The sequence below is a fragment of the Pseudorca crassidens genome, chromosome 2 (genome assembly GCF_039906515.1).
Source record: "Pseudorca crassidens isolate mPseCra1 chromosome 2, mPseCra1.hap1, whole genome shotgun sequence".
NCBI lineage: Eukaryota > Metazoa > Chordata > Mammalia > Artiodactyla > Delphinidae > Pseudorca > Pseudorca crassidens.
The window spans coordinates 65346063-65368550 of NC_090297.1; the positions used below are offsets into that span (position 1 = coordinate 65346063).

At 35.1% G+C, this 22488-nt stretch overlaps 1 protein-coding gene and 1 non-coding gene across 6 annotated transcripts in view; one reads left to right on the forward strand and one right to left on the reverse strand.

Annotated features, from left to right (window-relative positions):
* The window catches only part of SLC44A5 (solute carrier family 44 member 5), a 378746-nt gene that overhangs the window by 317940 nt on the left and 38318 nt on the right, over positions 1-22488 (reverse strand). The window contains exon 1 of one of the 5 annotated variants that reach the window (XM_067726589.1): positions 2130-2209. The exons of the other annotated variants lie outside the window; for them this stretch is intronic. Within the exon in view, the coding sequence (XP_067582690.1) occupies positions 2130-2142 (13 nt within the window). The 5' untranslated portion in view covers positions 2143-2209. Of the gene's footprint in view, positions 1-2129; positions 2210-22488 lie in introns of those variants that run through there. 5 annotated transcript variants of the gene reach the window in all.
* Positions 14806-14877, forward strand: TRNAE-UUC (transfer RNA glutamic acid (anticodon UUC)). Its single transcript has one exon. It is a non-coding gene; the product is annotated as a tRNA-Glu (tRNA).

Here is a 22488-nt window from a genome sequence, read left to right on the forward strand (position 1 = left end):
GGGCCGTATCAGTGAGAGACCCTCGTACCGCAAAAAAATAAAATAAACATGTCAAAGAGAAAGTCATTCATTAATTTAAGGTCAGAGGCCTGCAAGCTACTTGACCTTAAATGAAGGCCAAGAGAAGCATCCATTAGTAGAAGTTTTAAAAGTAGATATTACCTGTGAAAGAAATGTTTTTTTCCTAATGGTGAAAGTTGTGATATCTCTTCTAGGTTATCTAATAGCCAATATTCAGGAAAGGAGATAAATATCAAATGAGCAACAGGCAAAAGAGCTGGGTACCACTCAACCTACGAGTGCATCATGGTTCCACAACTCTAGAAGCATGCCACTTATGTGGTTTTGAGAAACTGTCTTCCCTTAAAGCATTGTTAGACATGGTAGCAATGCCCTGCTCTCTGTTCACATAAGCCAACCTAAACTACAATAGAGCTGAGGTATAATATGACCCCAGTAACTCTATTTCAAATATACTTAAACATTTGTAACATACTTCTGAATTTCAATTTGTGAATAAAATAAAAACCACTGTTTATTCATCATATCCATACTACTCCTCAGACATCGTGCCAATCTGATCCTTACCTTGGTCTACGAGGTGATTATTGTTATTCTCTTTTACAAAGGAGCACACAGGCCTAAACAACTGAAGTAATCTGCCCCAGGCATGAGAATGTTAATAATACTGTATATTTGCATAAAAGAAAATGTCTTTTAAATCTGTCATTCCCTAGTTTTCATACTTGAGGAACAACTGCAATCCACATTCAGAGGGCAGAGGCTCTAGACACAGATTCCCCTGTAACACATTCATTGGAGCAGAGGTCCCTGTCAGTGATGATCAAAACACTGCAATGTGCTTGCAGCCTTCAGGAGCCTATGCGGATTTAGACACATTCTTGGGCCCTTTCTAAAGTCTTGTTAGACCTTTAGATCCTATTTTTAATAACCCTTATAATCTTTTTAAAATACTCAGCCAAAGATCAAAGCTGCTGCTCAGCTTTAAGCTACACACTCTGTATCTTCCATTTTCATTTGTACTTATGCAGCATTTACTGTTTTTTTCATAGCAAGGAATAGAGTTTCCTTCATGAAGGAATAAAATTTGCCCTTAAGGAAAATAGTATTCATTTTCAGTAAACATTTACTACACAAATGTTTTTACTACATAAAAGCCTTTACCTTTTGGAAAGTTAAAGGCTATTAACGCATGTATGGAATCTAGAAAAATGGTACAGATGAACCGGTTTGCAAGGCAGAAATAGAGACACAGATGTAGAGAACAAACGTATGGACACCAAGGAGGGAAAGCAGCACGGGGTGGGGGGGGTGCTGAATTGGGAGATTGGGATTGACATGTATACAGTAATATGTATAAAATCGGTAACTAATAAGAACCTGCTGTGTAAAAAAATAAAATTCAAAAGAATTAAAAATTAAAAAAAGAAAGGTAAAGGCTAACACTGAAGAAAGTAAAAAGGTGGATAAGACCTGATCTTTCCCTGCCAGGGGCTTAAAACCTAATTATGAAGACAGTAGGAATCAGGGTCAGAATTTAAAGTGGAGCCTCTAGGTCCCTCTCAAAGGAACAACTTCTGATACCATTTTGCTTCACTGAAGAGCAAGCTCTGGCTTCCCAATGAGAAAAATGAGAAAAGGTGCTGAAAATAATAATCCTTTAAGAAAAATGTGAAGGATTCTGATTCTAGCAATAACTCTTTTTATTTTATTTTATATATTTTTTAATTCATTTATTTTTTTTTAGCAATAGCTCTTAAGGTGGAGGGGGCAATGCAGGAGAAAGGGAGCAGTTTCAGAATTGACTTGAGTATGCATGGTGATGTGCTTTTACAAACCACATAGCCCCTGCTCTCCACACCTTCCCCAGAATCACTGCTATAGGGAGCCCCCAGGCATAGAAGGGAGGATGCCATGCATCTCAGAGGTCTTGAGATAGGAAGAGACTGAGAAGCACAGTGTCTAATATACTGCAGTTTTTCAGGTATGGCTCCTAGTGACACCATAGTATATATTCATTTTTCTATTTGTCCTTATTTAATATTGAACAAGTAATATTTTACACAAAAGTCTACATCAAGAAGGACTTAATTCGAGTAGATGATTACCTTCGTCACTCATTAAGGTAAGAGGCTGTCTCTTCAGAAGACCTGAACCACTGCAAAGTTGAGCTGCTTAGAAAGGAGTCTGTGATAAAAACAAGTATGAAGATAGTTATTTAAAGGAAATAATTTTAACTTATTAAAAACAAACCTATGCTTCCCTCTTGCGTCTCCCTCCCTCCCTCCCACCCTCCCTATCCCACCCCTCCAGGTGGTCACAAATGGGAACACATGTATAACTGATTCACTTTGTTATAAAGCAGAAACTAACACACCATTGTAAAGCAATTATACTCTAATAAAGATGTTAAAAAAAAAAAAAACCTTTGGGGAATACTCCCACAATCTACTATGATTTATGCTCCCTAGAAACCCAGAGAATTAGTTTAATTCTCTTCTAACATATAATACTGCAGGTATCTACTCTCTTTTGAGACAACTTCCTGTTCTTCTTTACTACTAAAATAAAATTCTCAGTGCCACAGTCTCCTAAATCTATCTCTGTCCTTATTTTATTATCTACTCTCACACTTCACATCCACCTGTAAAATGCATCCCTACACAGTTGATATCTCTGTATTACCTCCACCCATATGGACCCTTTTTCAGCACTCACATTCACGTTTTTATATTTAGCTGCCACACTGATCAACAAACTGATTGTGGTAAATGGTATATTTCTTTCAAGTTTAGCTTTTTTTTGGTTCTAATTTTAAGGAGAGGAGTTGTATATGTATGTGATGATGATGATATAACATATAACTTGTAAAAATTTGTTACAGAAAAGCATCTTTTAAACGAAAGGGGAAAACTACTTAATTTTACCATGTAGAAATTACTACTAAGATTTGGTTATTTTTCCTATTGGTCCTTTTTCTATGTATGATTTTTAACTTTTTATTTTGAAATAATTTTAGACTTAGAGAAGCTGCAAAAATAGTACTGAGAGTTCCTGTATACTCTTCACCCAGTTTCTCCTACTGATAACATCTTCTATTACCATAGTATACTTATCAAAATCCTCTATGTAAATTTTGACAAGGGGAAATCACACTTTTTGTTCACTGTTTCTTACATTTAATTTATAAGAAGCATAGGCAGTTCTATTTAAAATTTTTCAAAACCAACATTTTAATGTCCAGGCAATATCATACTACATCAATGCATATTTTTAATTTTTTTTTTTTTTTCTGTACGCGGCCTCTCACTGTTGTGGCCCCTGCCGTTGAGGAGCACAGGCTCCGGACGCGCAGGCCCAGCGGCCATGGCCCACGGGCCCAGCCGCTCCGCGGCACATGGGATCCTCCCAGACCGGGGCACGAACCCGTGTCCCCTGCATCTGCAGGCAGACTCTCAACCACTGCGCCACCAGGGAAGCCCCCCCAATGCATATTTTATTTAACTATTTCCACACTGTTGGATAACTAGATTGCTTGCAATTTTTTTCTATTATTAAAAATTCTCATCAACCCAAGTTATCCTTTTTAAAAATATCTACTAATTTTACAGGTCAAAAATGGTCTCTCATTATAAATTACTTTTTAAATTATTATGAAGGTGCACATTTTAAATGCTTACTAGTCATTTTTGTTTCATCTTTTGTAAATTATTTATCAGGTTGTTTGCCCATGTACTTGTGGGTGTCTGAATGTATTATTTACAGATTTGTGTAAAGCTTGCATATGAATATTAAGCTTTTGACTCAAAGACTGTAAATATTTTTCATTGTTTGATGATTGTGTTTTGTTTTATTTTCATTTTGATAATCCAAAACACTTTTGCCAATTGAAAACAAAATATTAGTAATTTGTAATTAAAAGGCATTTTTATTCTCAAACTGAGATCTGCCAGCCACTAAGCGTCTGAAGATGTACCTGTTGAGAATTATGGGAATTTCTTTCCTTAAAAAAAAGAGTCCATATATTATTTAAATTTGACAAAAGCTGCAAAAGGTACAAAGGTCAAATAGGAGGAATCCCAAGTTATTTTTTAAAATGCCACATTATACAAAATAAGAACAGCTTATGAAAGGATCAGTTTGTATTGTATGTTCTCTAGTGTTAATTATTTTATACTATTTTAGTGTCTTATCAATATTCATAACTATAACTAAACACTAATTTTTTATTATTACAAACTGAAAATCAGAAAGCTATGTTACAGTTCAACAATACCAAATTGCTAAGAGTCCCCCAAACAATCCAAGCTTTCTTACATCTCCTGCCTCTGCCCTTACTGCTCCCTTTGCCAAGAATCTCTACTGCTCCATCCCTCCACCCCTACCAAATGGAAAATTCCTGTCATTCCCCTCAACCACACCAAACCCTCCTCTCCGATACCATCTTAATTATTGGGTCTGTTTTTCTATGTTTACTTTTACTATCTCATATTAAATTTATTTTTATAGCTGTCCCCCCCTCCCCAACTGTCAATAACCTGAGAACAAGGGATTCAGTCATCACTGTAACCCCAGTGTGTAGCAAAGTTTTTGACATATAATAGGAGCCCTTTTAATATTTATAAAATGAACTGAATTATCCACATAAGGTAACAATCTTCAGAGAGAGTTATAAGAAACTCGACCTTGTTTTCTGAATTATACTGATAAATAATACTGCAAGTTCATCTACCAACTCTGTTATCAGTTCTGCCTCATGGGGCCCACACTTTCAGTTTGGCACTGTCAAATGTTTTTTATTCAGTGACAGTGACTCAAGCAGAAAAGAACACCTTTCCTCAGGTAGATGATTAAAAATGACTCACTTTTTTCTTTAACTTTTTATGTTGAAATAATTTGAAACTTACAGAAGAGTTTGAAGAATAGAACAAAGAACCGTTGTATACCCTTCAACCAAATTCACCAACTGTTACCACTTGCCCATATTTCTCCTTTCTACCCACACACACAAACACATACACACACCACAAAATATTCTTCCTGAACCATTTGAGAGTTATTTGCAGAATCACGCCTTTCCATCCCTAAGTACAAGGATATTCATTTCCTAAGAACAAGGTTATTCTCTTATGTGACCACAGCACATTTATCAAATCCAGGAAGATAACATTTATATAACACCTTTACCTAATTTATGGTCTTTATTTCTTTTTCTCCAATTGTCTCAATAATGTCCTTTACAGAATTTTTTTTTCTCTGATACAGATCAAAGATCACAAATCACATGTTTTTGGCATGTCTTGTCAGTCTCCTTTACTGGAAACAGTTCACACTTTTTTCATGACATTGAAATTTTTCAAAAGTACCAAGGTAGTTATTTCGAAGAATGTCTTTTTGGGTCTGTCTGATGTTTCCACATGATTAGATTCGACTTACGCATTTTTGGCAGGAATACTACAGAAACGATGTTGTGACTTTCTCAGTGTATCATGTTAGGAATCAAATCTTAGTTTATCCCATCACTGGTGATGTTAACTTTGATCACTCAATAAAGTAGTGGCAGTCAAGTTTCCCCACTGTAAAGTTACCATTTCTCGCTTTGTAATTAATAAATAATCTCTAAGGAGATACTCTGATAACACATAAATATCCCATTCCTCCTCAAACTTTTGGCAACCATTGATTATTCTTCTGAATCCACTGTTTCCATAGTGGTTGCAAAATGGTGATTTTCTACTTCCATTAGTCCTTCTACATTTGCTTATGTAACCATTCTTTTCCTTAAATATCTTCTCCTTGATTTGTGTTTTTATGCCTTATAAGTAAGTCCAAATTCAAGACTTTTTCAAAAGTTATTTTTAGGTCTATCTTTAAAAGTTATCACATTTTTCTTTAACTTTACATTTTCAGTGTTACATGTTAAGAAACCCAGAGCTGACATTTCATATTGCACCACTTAACCATTTTTGTACTCCATAAAATTTGTTTAAAACTTCAAAGTCTTGCTTCAAACTGCTAATTGTAATCCAGGACTAGCTCTGTCTCATTACAGTGCTACCTAATCAGTCATGGAAAATGTCTAACGCTTGTCTGAGAATCTTGTTAACACATCTCTGGTTTGTACAGGCTAATTCTCATTTTTATCATGTTTCATTGCACAGTGAAGAATAAGAAAGATTTAGTCTAATCCTGTAATTTAGGTACCAGTAACATTCTATTCTACTAGTTTAATTTCGTGTTCAGAAAGAATCAAAATGAAATCCTCAGAGAAAGGATTGATCTAATAACTTCAGTGAAAAAAAATACTTTGGATGTTAACTTTCTAAAGTTTAAGGATTTTTTTAAACATATGTGTTTACAATTAATCAACCACTATATTAAACAATAATTTAGGCAATTTTGCTACTAAATATTACTCAAATTCTTTATTTCTGAAGTCCTATCTCTAGTCAGTAGATTAAGGGCTACGGGTTCCAAAATATGCTGTTTTTCTGAGTCAAGCAGTCAAGTCTAGAAGTGCCACTCTGTCTGAAAGGACCCACAAGGACCCACAGACACATGTAACACTGCTTATGTCCATGAAGACTGTTTACCAATGAAATCATCAAGAAAGAGCCAACATCAATTGTGTATGGTGAAATATCATTTGAAACTTGGAAACTGTGGCATGGAGGATCATAGATTTTCAGAGCTAGAAAGGACCTCGGTGGTCATTATCCAGGAGGCAAGGGAACATGATGTGATTTGGCCACAATCTACTCACATCAAGTAGATAAGGATGAAGTGTTAATTAAAAATGTGAAAAGGAGACTGATGATCTGAAGAGCATAAGTCTATTAGTGTTTCTTTAATACAGTTTTGGGTTTGTCATCCCTGCCTAGTTCCTCATCTTTTGCGTCCTTCCTCTCCCAAAAGCTATGGCTCTAATCTCAGCCCCAGCCTGGTTTCTAGACGCAATCCTCATTTTAGAAAGGTGACATTTAAGAAAATTTAGCCAGCTTCTCTGGAGCTGACATCAAATTAACCATGCTCTTTTTTCCATAACTCTGAATTTATATGCAGAGGTTTTGCTCTGACTCCTTGACCAAATTCCCATCTTGAACCAATGACTGACTTGCTCTGTTGACCACTCACCTGCCTAGATTTTCAAATGTTAGCATAACTGAAGATTCCCCACCATCTTGCTCTTCCTTTTTGTTAGTATACCTCTGTAACTACATGTTGAATTACTGCATCTCACATCCAACACCTGTGATCTTTCTCATTTATTTATTTATTCAACAAACACTTATGGAGTACCTCTTCCATGTCAAGTATTGTGCTAAGCACAGGTGCAGTTAGTAATGATGAAAAGGGTATACTTTAATTCCTGACCTTAAGGAACTTACATTCTTGTGAGGGTGACAGACAGTAGAAACAACCATGTAATTACAAGGTGAGAAAAGTATTAGGAAGGATATAGGAAATAATGTAGTCGGGGAAAAACCTCTCAGGGAAGGTAACATTAAGGATGAAGATTTGAAGGATAAAATGAACTAGCCACGTGAAGTAATGGAAAGAGCATTTCAGGCCAGAAAACAGCAGGTGTACATACTCTTAAAAAGGCTTGGGAAGTTGGAGGAACTAAATGGAGGCAAGTGTGGCTGGAACATATTGAGGGATGAGGAAAGATGCTTAAATGAGAAAGGAGAGGCAGAGCATGCAAACCCTTATGGGGCAAAGGAAGTCATCTGGATTATAATATGATTGTAATGAGAAGCCACTGAAGGCTTTTAACTAGGGAAACCACATGATTTTCATTTTTAAAAGATTACACTAGTGAGTTGAAAACAGGTGTTAAAACAAAAACATGGGGTACATGTGTCCTTTCGAATTACAGTTTTTTCAGGGTATATGCCCAGGTGTGGGATTGCTGGGTCATATGGTAGTTCTATTTTTAGTTTTCTAAGGAACCTCCATACTGTTCTCCACAGTGGCTGTATCAGTTTACATTCCCACCAACAGTGCAAGAGGGTTCCCTTTTCTCCACACCCTCTCCAGCATTTGTTGTTTGTAGATTTTTTGATGATGGCCATTCTGACCAGTGTGAGATGATACCTGATTGTAGCTTTGATTTGCATTTCTCTAATAATTAGTGATGTTGAGCATCTTTTCATGTGCCTGTTGGCCATCTGTATATCTTCTTTGGAGAGATGTCTATTTAGGTCTTAGGCCCATTTTTCAGTTGGGTTGTTTTGTTTTGGTTTTTTTGATATTTATCTCCATGAGCTGTTTGTATATTTTGGAGATCGATCCTTTGTCAGTTGCTTCGTTTGCAAATATTTTCTCCCATACTGAGGGTTGTCTTTTTGTTTTGTTTATGGTTTCCTTTGTTATGCAAAAGTTTTTAAGTTTAATTACATCCCATTTGTTTATTTTTGTTTTTATTTCCATTTCTCTAGGAGGTGGGTCAAAAAAGATCTTGCTGTGGTTTATGTCAAAGAGTGTTTTTCCTATGTTTTCCTCTAAGAGTTTTATAGTGCCAGGACATGGAAACAAAATAAATGTCCAACAACAGATGAGTGGATAAAGAAGATGTGGTACATATATACAATGGAATATTACTCAGCCATAAAAAAGAACAAAATTGGGTCATTTGTAGAGATATGGATGGACCTAGAGTCTGTCACACAGACTGAAATAAGTCACAAAGAGAAAAACAAATATCCCATATTAATGTATATATGTGGAATCTAGAAAAATGGTACAGAGGAACCTATTTCCAGGGCAGGAATAGAGACACAGACATAGAGAACGGACATGGGGACACAGAGGGGGAAGGGGAGGGTGGGATGAATTGGGAGATTAGGATTGACATATACACACCACCATGTGTAAAATAGATAGCTAGTGGGAACCTGCTATAAAGCACAGGAAGCTCAGCTCGGTGCTCTGTGATGACCTAGATAGGTGGGATGAGGGGTGGGGGGAGGTCCAAGAGGGAGGAGATAATGTATACATATAGCTGATTCACTTCACTGTACAGCAGAAACTAACACAACACTGTAAAGCAATTATACTCCAATAAAAAAATAAATAAAAATTTTAAAAATCAGAAACAAAACAAAAACAAAATCATGTCCACAGCAGCATTATTCATAATAGCCAAAAAGTGGAAACAACCCAAATGTCTATCAACTGATGAACGGATAAACAAAATGTGATATATCAATATAATAAAATATTATTCAGCCATAGAAAGGAATTAAGTACTGATACATGTTCCATCATGGATGAACCTTGAAAACATTATTTCTCATGAAAGAAGTCAGACACAAAAGGCCACAAATGTATGATTGCATTTACATGAAATGTCCAGAACAGGCAAATTCATGAAGGCAGAAAGTAGATTAGTGGTTTCCAGGGGAAGAAGAATGGAAAGTGCTTAACAGATGAGGGGTTCTTTTTGAAAATGTCCTAGAATTAGACAGTAGTGATGGTTGCAAAACATTGTGAATGTACTAAAAGCTACTCAATTGTACACTTTTTAAATGATTAAAATGACTAATTTTATGTTACATGAATTTTACCTCAGTAAAGCAAAATACCACTCTTTGGACAGTGATTGGTTTGTAGGGGAGAAGGGCTAGCAGCTGCAGGAGGTGGTCCATAACTGGGCTAGAGAGGTGACTGCAGAGCTGGAGAAATGAGGAAAGATCCACTATGTAATTTGGAGGTAAAATTTACTGGATTTTCTGATGTCAGGAACTGAGAGTGGAAAGAGTGAAGCAGGGAAGGAAGGAAGGATAGAAGTAGGGAGAGAGAGAAGGAAGGGAGGGAGGGAGAGAAGAAGGGATCTAGTACCCAGAGGCTTCAGACCTGGAGGAGGAATGTGTTTCAAGAAGAAATGAAGAGTTCAACTTTGCACACAGTAACCTTGAGATGCCCCCAATCCAGTTTGGACTATCCTATGTTAAGATTCCACTTTCCAGTATATTTCTTTAAGTTTTCTAAACTTCAGTTTTCTCATCTATAAAATAGGATTATTAACAGCGTTTATCAGAGATGGTTGCTGTGCGAATTAAGTTAGGTAACTGATGTAAAGTTCTTAGCACAATTTCTAACACATAATAAATCTTGAGTCACTGTTAGAGATGATTATTGTCATAATCTCTAACCCGATTACTATATTTATTCCATAAACTGCCTCTCTGTTCCTTCTTCTAGCATCTGCAGATGCTTGGCCCAAACTAGAGGGCTTGTTTTGAACAAAGTCTCAGACTCTCCCAATCTATTCTCTCTTACTGCAGCTGAGTCCACAACTGGCCATGATCTTAAACAATATTGACAGAGGGACCTGACTCGGTAAAAATAGTATTCAGATCCCTTAGCCAGGCAGATATATTCCTATGTGGAGAAGGCACATGGGGCTCCAGTAACTGCATGACACTCTCCTTATTAAGAGCATTCAACTCACTTTCTTCTAATTTTATACCTCCTTGGCATTCTCCTGTCCTTTATTTCCCAAGCGTTCTTCTCCTCAGGGAAGAAAATGTTCTGACAAGCTGACATGAATATTTGGTCTACTTGGCAGTTAACTTCCTCATAGAGACTTGTAAATTGATGCTCTGATTTATAACCAGACTCTTATGAGTTTGGTTAGAAGGGACCAATTTGCCTGGGCCCGTTAACCTCTGGTTGACCACATAATAGTCCAGTTACTGAACACAAGAGTTGTGTGTCAGACTCTGGACAATGACAACCGTTAAGGAACGACACACACACTCTAACATTAAGCTGAAACAGCCATTCAGACTTAACAATACAATATTTTACAGAGTCGTTGTGAATATTAAATGAGTAAATATACATTAAAGTGCCTAGCATATATTAGATTCTCAATAAACATTAGTTTAGTTTTCAACTCTTTAAGCCATATGCAACTCAACAGGGGAAAAGACTCAAGTCTGAAAAATTTCCAGATGAACTGAAATGATCCTAAATTTTTTCCCCCACTCCATCCTAATCTATCCCTAACCCACCCTCTTCTAAAGAGTATCCTTTTTAATGGTTTCTCATTTGTGCAATAACATTTTATCATTGTCTTTGTAGTTTATCATTCAGTAATGCTTAGAAGATGAATGCAAATCAAAATGATATCTAAAAATAACCTTATATATTCTGAGGAATAATTTAAAAGCTCTGATCTTGGGCAAGTCACAACCTTTCTCCATGTCTGTGTCTCATTAGTCAGTAACTATGCCTTACCAGCCCATCCTATAATATCTCATGGTGTTCCTTCCATCTCTAAAATCTACTAACTATATTCACCACTGAATCCTAGCACTCAGCACAAAGTATGTGTTATTGACATGTATGTTGAATGACTGGATAGATGTATTTTAAGATTATATTTTTCTCACAACTCTCATAAACGAGCCCAATTTTTACAATAAAGAAAATGGAAATCAGTCACTAACTTGCTATCCATAAAAGTTTAAAGTTCTTATTTAAAGAAACATGATTGAAAGAAATTCATTGACTGATGGTAAAGAACAGATTCTCACGTAGGCTTTTTTAAACGCCAATCTTAACACCATTATAACGGGTGGGTGAGTGAGTAGGTGAATTGATGGACCAATTGATAAAATACCTTATTCATACAAAAATATACCCTGATAAATTTTTTAAGAGTATAAATTTCCAGGCCAGTTTTTTTTTTTTTTTTCATTGTTTTCCCCACCTCTGAATGCTCAGAAAACCTTGTTCACAATAACTAATTCAAGAAGTCTATCCCTCTGGAGTTTTTGTCATGTTTAAGAAATTAGGACAAAAAAAAAAGAAAAAGAAATGACGACACCCTTCAATACTGACTATCATCACAGTACATAAGAGGAGCTTGCATTTGTGGCTCTTTAATTCTGTAGTGGCATATTTATTTTCTAGATGTTATCTTTAGCTTTTTATCTCACCCGTTCCACATTGATGACCATAAAATAATTGTAAATAATAACTTTCCCACCCCTTTCACATTTATTAATAAACAATTTCAAAACTGTGGGGGATTTTTAAAAATTCAATTTCAATTTATTACTGATGACATAAAGGAGAATTCTGAACAACCATCTGAAAATTAATATACAAAGTCAAGAATAGGAAAACTTGAGCTTACAGAAAACGTTTTATTGCCTTTTCTAGTAAACCTCATGCTTCCAGAAAAAGTATTAGGATTATATTTGTTTTGTTTCTTCTTTTATCCATAATCACTGTAGACTAAATGAAATTATTTATATTTTATACACTTTAGTTTCCCTCAATTAAATTTAGTTCAGTTTAATAAATATTATTGACTACCTGCTGGGAGCCAGCCACTATACCAGGTTCTTAGGAGTCAAAGATTAAAAAGACATATATTCTAACTCTCATGAAGTTCATAGCTTAATTAGTATATTGTTTTTTGTTTTATAAAACCTCTGGCTTCATTCTCATTCCAATCAGAATTGCTCTACTTTTACCAGTTGTATATTTTGGGGCTTAATATATTACTGCTTTAAGAGGTTTGAAAAATCACTGGTCTGGAGGAAGCAACACATTTAAAGACAATGTTGTACCGGTAATAATTGTATTTTCTCAGCCTGGTTTCCTCAGAACACAGAGCCTAAGACAAAGAAGTATGATTCAGGGGACAAGGTTTAGGGAAGATGGAGCAAAGACGGGAAGGAAGGAAAGTCAAAAAAAGATTTGTTATTGAATTGACTGGCCACCCATACAGATGGTTGGATACTCAGCCTTATAGGACACCTAATAACCTTCCAGGGGAAGAAAGCAGGAAGCATTTACTCATCACTCTGCTCTTCATTGGTCACGGGTGTCCCCCAGGGCAATAACTCCTCATCATTTCTTGTGCTGCACATGCTTGAGTGCTGGGCAAAATCCCAGGGGTGCCCCATGCTATTTCACCATCAAATAAAGAATCCATGAAGGTTAGAGTGGGAAAGTGAGAGGTTAAACTGAGGCAAGGCACTGTCAAGTTGTATCTGCATGAAGATGGACAGCATCTTCACAGAAATGGTCAATGCAGTTGTAGCTGAAATAAGAGGTAAGGTCAAGTAAATTTGAAATGGTGCAAGAAGCATCTGATACAAGTATACAGAAGGAACAGAAGCAGAACAGAGTAGAGAATAATTAACTCTGCCTGGAGGGAGAGGAGTCAGGAAAAGTTTCACAGACATATAATCCCTCAGAAAAAAATTTTAAATGGCAAAAGAGAATGGGTATTCCAGACAGAGGAACAATTTATATAAGACACAGAGGTTTGAAACAGCCAGATGTATTTGAAGAATTGTAAGAAAATCAGTATTCCTGGAATTGAAGAAGTAGTAGATAAAGTTAGAGATGTGGACAAGACTCAAAACATAATGAATTTGATAAGCCATGTTAGGAGTTAACTTAGTACCAGAAAAAAGGGAAAGTTATTTGAGTGATTTTAAATGAAAAAGTGAATTTGAGAAAAGGTGTAAATGGAATAATACTGATTAACATTATTATATTTGTGAAATGAGAAGTGGGATGTTTGTAAAGGATGTAGGAAACACGAAAACATAGAGTGTTACTTTTACATAGACTATGCTGTGTTAGGATATATATTGTAAGCCCTAGAGCAACCACTAAAAATAATAATAAAGGGTATAGCTAAGGAGTCAACAGAGGAAATACAATGAAACACACATGCAAAAAAAATATTCAATAAACCTAAAAGAAGTCAACAAATGAGCAACAGATGAAAAAGTAGAGGTGACAAAATGGAAAAAAGAAAAGTAGATGGTACACTTAAACCCAGATATTTCAATGATTATACTAAATGTAAATGGATTAAACACCCTCAATTAAAAGGACAAATCAATGCAATATGGTTGAACCTTACAGATATTATGCAAATTGAAAGAAATTGGAAATAAAAGAGTACATACTGAATAATTTAATTTAAATGAAATTTTAAGTCAGACAAAACCACTTTATATTGATAGAAATCAGATCAGTAATTGCCTGGGACAGAGGGTTGCAAGAGACTGACAGTTTGAAACTGTCAAGGTACAAGAGTGAACTTTGGTGACAGATTAATTGGTTTGATGGTTTATACAGCTCTATACACTTTTCAAAGTCATTGATCTAGCTACTTAGAATGTGTGAGTTTTATAGTATCTGGTCTTACATTTAGGTCTTTAATCCATTTTGAGTTTATTTTTGTAGGTGGTGTAGATGGAGAATGTTCTAATTTCATTCTTTTACACATAGCTATCCAGTTTTCCCACACCACTTACTGAAGAGTCTGTCTTTTCCCCATTGTATATTCTTGCCTCCTTAATTGTAGACTAATTGACCATAAATGTGTGGGTTTATTCCTGGGCTCTCTATCCTGTCCATTGATCTATGTGTCTGTTTTTGTGCCAGTACCATACTGTTTTGATTACTGTAGCTTTGTAGTATAAAACTCCTAGAGGAAAGCATAGGCAGAATGCTCTTTGACTTAAATTGCAGCAATATTTTATGGATCCATCTTCGAAAGTAAAGGAAATAAAAGGAAAAAATAAACAAATGGGACCTAATTAAACAAATGCCTTTACACAGCAAAGGAAACCATAAACAAAACAAAAAGACAGCCTACTAAATGGGAGAAAATATTTGCAAATGATACGACCAATAAGGGATTAATATTCAACATACATAAACAGTTCATACAACTGAACATAAAAAATATATATATATATATATATATATATATATATATATATATGGGCAGGGAATTTCCTGGTGGTCCAGTGGTTAGGACTTGGCACTTTCACTGCCAGGGCCCAGGTTCAATCCCTGGTCAGGGAACTAAGATCCCACAAGCCATGCCACATGGCAAAAAAAAAAAAAAAGAGAGACAGAAGAACTGAATAAACATTTTTCCAAAGAGGAAAGCAGATGGCCAACAGGCACCTGAAAAGATGCTCAACATCGATAATCATCAGGAAAATGCAAATCAAAATCACAGTGATATCACCTCACACCTGTCAGAATGGCTATCATCAAAAAGAACACAAATAACAAACACTGGCAAGGATGTGGAGAAAAGGGAACCTTCGTATACTGATGGTGGGAATGTAAATTGATGCAGCCACTGTGGAAAACAGTATGGAGGTTTCTCAGAAAACTAAAAATAGAACTACCACATGACCCAGCAATTCCACTCCTGGTATATATCTGAGAAAAACAAAAACACTAATTTGAAATGATACATGCACCCCAATGTTCATAGCAGCATTATTTATAATCACCAAGATAAGGAAGCAACCTAAGTGTCCATCAACAGATGAATGGATAAAGAGGATGTGGCATGCATATATTTATTTATTTATTTATTTATATTTATATATTTATACATATATATATATATACACACATTATACATATATATGTGTATATATATACATACACACACACATATATCATACATACATGATGGAGTACTACTCTGCCATAAAAAAGAATGAAATTTTGCTATTTGCAGCAATACAGGTGGACTTTGGAGGGCACGATGCTAAATGAAATAAGTCAGACAGAGGAAGACAAATACTCTATGATATCACTTATATGTGGAATCTAAAAAATACAACAAACTAGTCACCATAAGAAAAAGAAACAGACTCACAGACAGAGAACAAACTAGTGGTTACCGGTGGTGGGGGTGGGGTGGGGGGCAGCACAGAGGTGAGGGAATGGGAGGTACAAACTACTGTGTGTAAGATAGGCTACAAGGATGTATTACACAACACAGGGAATATAGCCAATATAGGTAGATATGCAGTATAATCTTTAGAAATTGTATTAAAATTTTTAAATTTAGAAAAACAAGAATGTGTGACTTATTGTGTATGAATTATACCTAAACAAAGTAGATTTTCAAAAAAAAGCAAACAAACATGTCTCAAGTTTCTGATTTGAATGAATCAATAAGTGGTGATGATGGAGACAGTACAGGATCAAGAAAAAGTTTTGGCTTCACCTAAGAGGGTTGTTTACATGGACTACCAATTCAAAACCACAGCACTATGCTAGGGGCTGGGAGAGAAAGAATGAAAAAGATACAGTTCCCCTATCTCGAAGGGTCAGGATAGTCTAATGGAGGATGTATGAAAACAACCTAGTTTAACATGCTATGAGAAATGTTCCATTAGATTTATGAACAAAGTGTTCTGGGAGTGAGATACTTATAATAAAAATACTCAAAATAATTAACAATTATTAAAATAATTAAATTAAATTTAAATAATTAAATTAATTAAAAATACTCAAAATTCCTCATCAATTGGTAAAAACAAATGTTTGTATATCAATACCATAGAATACTATTTCAACAAGAAAAAGAACCAAACTATTGAACATGCAAAAACATAGATGAATCTCCAAATAATTATGTTGAGTGAAAGAAGCCAGACTCATCCCCCTCAGAAAAACATCCTGAGGAACATGGACTTGATAGAGTATGGAATACAGGAAACACGTAGGTATTTGGTAAGAGACACGTTAGTTTCTTATACTTTAAGAGAGCAAGCATAATTAAGGAAAACGGTTTTCTGCTTTTCCCTAAAGTGGAAGGAATACGTGGAAGGGAGGAGTGGGACATGGTGACCTATAGCTTAACTTTGCATTTTTTCTATCTAATCATCAGCTTTACCTCTTGTAGTACCCTGTGATTTAGCACCGGTTTCTGAATATCTCATATCTAGAAAGTTCTCTGGTGTTCTGTCAAGACAATTTTCACATTTGACAAGTATTACCTGAGTGTGAAGAAGAGGCAAGATAGGCAGAATATCATCTCTAGGAAAATAAAATTTTAAAACAAGGAAAGAAAAAGGACATGGTTCACATTTATAAGGCTTAAATGTTTCCACAACGACTAAAATCCAAACCACACTCTATTCATAACTTCCAGCTATGAGATCAAGCCCATACACATTATATACATAGTACGTGCAAGTATCCTGGTCAATTGGACTGGGTGTCATTCACTTGTTCAAGAATTCAGTAGTTGTGAAACAGCATTTTTTCAAGTATTAAATATGATATGAGTATTAATTGTTATTTATGAATATATTAATATATAATTTGTGGTCAGTGAGTCAAACATTAAGAATCTACTGTTTCAGTCTAAATTATTAAAGCTTCATTATACATTAGCCCACTCCAAAAACATATAAATTCAGCAGCCATCTATTGAGCACCTATGAAACATGCATTGTGCTAGGTTCAGAAGTGAAATAAAGCATAGCCTCTGCCCTCAAAAAAAAAAAAAAATCTAATGATAACAATTTGATAAGTGCTACGGTAAATGTATATAATTGGCACAACAAATGCCCTTCCAATTCTGATCTGTTTCCTTCACATTTTTCATTTTTATTACTTCCTTAGAAGTAACAGCAAGACAGTTGAGCAAGATGTTCAAGTAATAGCAAGAGCACTGTAGACTTTACGCCTGAGAGGTTTTAGAAACATACTATCTAAAATTTTTATCACTTGATAAAATGTAACACAAATTTTCAAATTACTTTACCAAAGATTAAGTGTGTTGCTTATGCAGACATATCAGTTATTTTCTGTTGCAGATTTCAGACTGCTGCGAAGAAATTAGCACAGATATTGCGTTGTACTAAAACCAACAGAAGTGGGTATTCAAAGTAAGCACAATTCACTGCCCTCTGTCATCTATGAGCATGAAGGTTGCACACAGTTGATTTGCTGTTCCACTCAGAGAAAAGGAAACACTCAAATATAAATAGTGCCTTAATAGTGTTGGTTAGCTGCTTTTTAAAAAGAAAAAAATTTAAAGATCATATTCAGAGAATCCCCAAGCTTTCATATAGAACTACAGGACATGGACTGTGTATACTTTTCTCCTATCATCAATGATTTTGCGGTATTTTGATGTAGGCCCTGAGACCTCAATATTGAGGCACTGTCATAAAATCAACACTGTCTAATCATGAATGTGTAAAAAACACATTCATGTGGAATCAGACTCATCCAAGGAGAAGGAAAGTGCAGAGTGATCTCAGTCACACATTTCCCCCCAAAATCAACATAAGATAATAGGTTATTATTATTATTATTAAACAAAACTCAGATAATCTCAACGATAGCGACTGAAGAATTCCCAAAGGTATCAGAGAGTCAGTGTACAAACACCAGTGCTTACTGACCATGTGCCACTTTTCAGGCACTGTGGTAGATGTGCAAACATTTACTTACTCACAAGAAGTCTATTATCAATTGATAAGAAAAGTCTTACAAGCACAAAACCATGAAAAATCAGAGTGCTCTTAAAGTGTTAAATTGAACTGTACAGAAACTGTAGTAAATAACCAGTTCTTAATAAGTAATCACTGTCTGGCTCAAACAAGTGTAATAGGAAATCATGATGAGCAGTCAGGGAAAAGAAAGCAGAACTGAAATAGGGTTCTAAATGACGGACAGAATATGAAGAAGAAAAGTAGAGTCTAAATACTAGGAATCACACAGGCAAAAGACAGAGCTAGAAACACACACAGGTTGTAGGAGTTGGCTGGGTCACAAAAAGGACATCTCTGGCTTTCATGGTCAGTTAGCATCAAGCACTGGGTATGAAAATGTTGGACAATTAAGTTAGAGGCACTGAGTACTATTTTAAGAAGTCTGAATCTGATCTAGTGGACGGTAGGTAATTATTGGATGTAGTAAAGAAGAAATGAGCAGTCAATACACGGATGAAGACACCTAGAATAATAATAAATAGTGTATAATAATAAATAATAATAAGCCTCAAGTTTGAGGGGAAAGATACTAAAGCCTTGATGGACGTGAGAGAGTGGCCAAGATGTCAGTGAATTACAGTAAAGAGAAGGGATAGGGATGATTTCCAGATAGCATGCAACTCACACGAGATTTGGGGGATCTATGACACACAGAGCACGAGAGAATGAGCAGGTTCCATGGGAAAGGGTTCTTTGGAAGAATCAGGTTTCTGAAACAGCAGGGAAATGGTAGAGGAAACACTCACAGGAGTGAGGAATTGGAAGAGTTGGTGGGATTTCAAGTGGGCTCTTATGAAAACTAAATGAAGTAATTTATGACACATAAATGATTGAATGGCATATCCAGGGCCAGTGTTAAACCTCACCCTCACACCCTTACAGAGAAGTTCTCATTCTTTAAAAACCAAAAAACTCTTTATGAGTTTAAGTGGTGGGTGGGAAGAAGAGGAAGGAAATCTTCTTAGTCTTTCTAAAAAATACTACCTCATTGCATTTCCATCCATACTTCTGAGTGGCTTGATCAGGGTCCTTAAAATCACAGTAGTTTCATGAACATTTATCCCTTTACCATAAAACATCCTCTCAAATATAATGAAATTATTCATGATGGTTTATGATGTAACTTCAGAAAAGTTGCCAATCCCTGGACTCACAGAATGGGAGAAAATATTTGCAAACCATATATCTGATAAAGCACTTGTATCTAGAATATATAAAGAATTTTACAACTCTACAGTGAAAAGACATATAGCCTAATTAAAAAATGGACAAAGAGATCTGAAGAGATATTTCTCTAAATAAGATATACATGTGACCAATAAACACATTAAAAGATGTTTGACATCATTAGTCATCACGGAAATGCAAATCAAAACCATAATGAGATACCACTTCAAGTCCACAGGGATAGCTATAATAAGAAGACAATAACAAGTGTTGGTGATAATATGGAAAAATTAGAACCCTTATAAATTGCTGATAGGAATGTAAAATGGTACAGCCATTTTGGAAAACAGTTTGACAGTTCCTTAACAAAGTAAATGCGGAGTTACCATATGACCCAGCAATTCCACTCCTAGGTATATTCCCAAGAAAAATAAAAATACAGTTCCACAGATAAACTTGTACACATATGCTTATAGAAGCATTATTCATAACAGTCAGAAAGTGGAAACTCAAATGTCCAGCAACTGATGAATGGATAAACAAAATATGGCAAACATTTCTAAACAATTGAATTTTATTTGGCCATAACAAATCTGAATGAAATGTCCAGGATAGGCAAATCTATAGATATGGAAACTAAGTAAGTGGCTGCCTAGGATTTGAGGGGGTTGGATGAATGAGGAGTGACGGCTAATGGGATTGGAGTTTCTTTAATGGGGGACAAAATGTTCTAACGTTGGATTGTGATGATGGTTGAACATCCTGTGAATATACAAAAAAAATCTGGACACTTTAAATGGGTAAATGGTCTGGTATGTGAATTAAATCCTGAAAAAGAATATTTCACAAGAAGTTTTAAAATTTTGGCAGGTTTATGTTTTTCCCAACAAAGTTTTATCTATAGTGGATTGGGTCCTCTACCTTCCTGTGCCCCAAGACTGAGCAAAAGCCTTCAGGAATGCAGTAACCTCAGTTTCTGCTCAGTTCCTCAGAACAAGCTAGTCCCTCAAAAAATATTTATTTATCACCTACTATGAATCACCTACTCTACTGACAAATGGGCTTACACTTTACTGAGATTTCTAACAGTTACATTTTAGATGTATGCATTCAGTGACCAAAACCTAAACCAGGTTCATAATAAATTAGGTACTCAATCCAATTTAGCTACATCTAATGTAAAAATTCTAAGAAGATTAAAAATCACCCCTGATTAAAACTGTTTTGCTCCAAGACTCCCATACATCTGTCCATGGGCTAATTCAACACTCTGCTAGCCATTTATTTGTGGCTTCTGGCAGCAAACAAGATGTCAGTGTCTATTTCCGTGGATCACTTTTGCCTGAAATCTTTTCTATGCATGATCCAAATTTACTGGAATCACAATCTGCTCTCTGTAATATGTGAAAAAGTGAAGAAACCAATTATGTGTAATTAGTCATGGCGTCTCACTGTACTATCAGAGTTTATTATTAGCAAATTCCTTGACAATAGAAAGGACAAGAATAGAAATATTTTATTTCAATGAAGCTAGGCTAGGGTAATTTGTTCAAATTATTCTTACCCTAAAAAAAATTACTCTTACCCTAAAAAAAATTACTCTTACCGTTCTTAATATTTCCTGATAGTAGTTAATGCAAATTGGTATACTTTACATGCATTTGTCATTTCTTTTTATTGTCCTTCTTCTCCCAGGGAATGTGGATGCTATGAGAACACTAACCTTGGTATTTTTCACTACATATCTCCAGCACCCATAACATCCAATACTGCAGGGCTTAATATTCCAATATTATAAATGATCAATAAATATTTAATGAATTTGTCACTTAGGAGGGAGTGAGAGAGTCTTATAATCCTTGGCTGAATAAAATTAAAAACAGAAAATCAAATGCTTTAAATTTTAACTATTTTATATCACGAAATCCCTCCAATTTCCTGAGGTTCCCTGATCTACTATAGGCAGAATAAGATCTGACATTTTCAACAAACACAGTGATCAAAAATGTTTGAGGTTATCATTTACTGTCATATTATGGTTATTTTTAATTTATTGATTATTTTTATAATTTACCATGAAGTGATGGCTATAATCTGATTTGCACTGGAATAAGGGAAATGCAAAAATTTTATTTGGAGATACAGGTTACATCTTATCAAGAGCCATGTTAATGTAATATTTTTCATTATAACAAACACAACTTTAGGATCTTTCAATAAAATTTTGATAAATACTCTCCTAGTAGATAGTCATGTTAGGTTCTAATATTTCCCATTTTTTATTATTAATGTTTTCTTTCTCCTTTGCCCCACCCACATCATCACCCCAAACATCTTGTTTAGAAATAATTCCAAAAATTATATCACCATTTTCACATAATTTTCTTTATTATTTTATGACAGTATTTGAAAGTAATTGCTAAGATAATACTGTAACTTTTATTTTTCTCATCCTTATGAAAATTTCCCTTAATCTTTACCTTCAGCCAGCTCAGAATCTATATCCTCCCACAATCTCTTTCTCTATCAAATGAGTGACATCACCCACTTTTCTTAGCTAAGATTTTTTGCTCCTACGATTTCTTCTAGCTATCATGACACCACAGTAAGCCTCAATATGTGAAACAACTCAAGAAACAGCTCACAGGAAAACATGTGAAGTTTATCCAGATATATTTGTATATCATATTTCAAAAATTGTGTCTGCTTTGAGATTGTTTAGAGTTACTTTCAACTACTGAAACTTCTACATGTTATTTTTTTCTCTTTGACAGACAATAATTAGATTCTATGGAATTTTAAATATAGGTTACACATATATTAATATCATTAAGATAGTATAGTTTAACATAAGATAGTTTTATACAAGACCATTTCATAAAAGTATGAAAATATCATTATTCACAGTAGCAAGATATGGAAGCAATCTAAGTGCTCATTGATGGATAAATAGATAAAGATGTGGCAGGTACACACACATACACACACA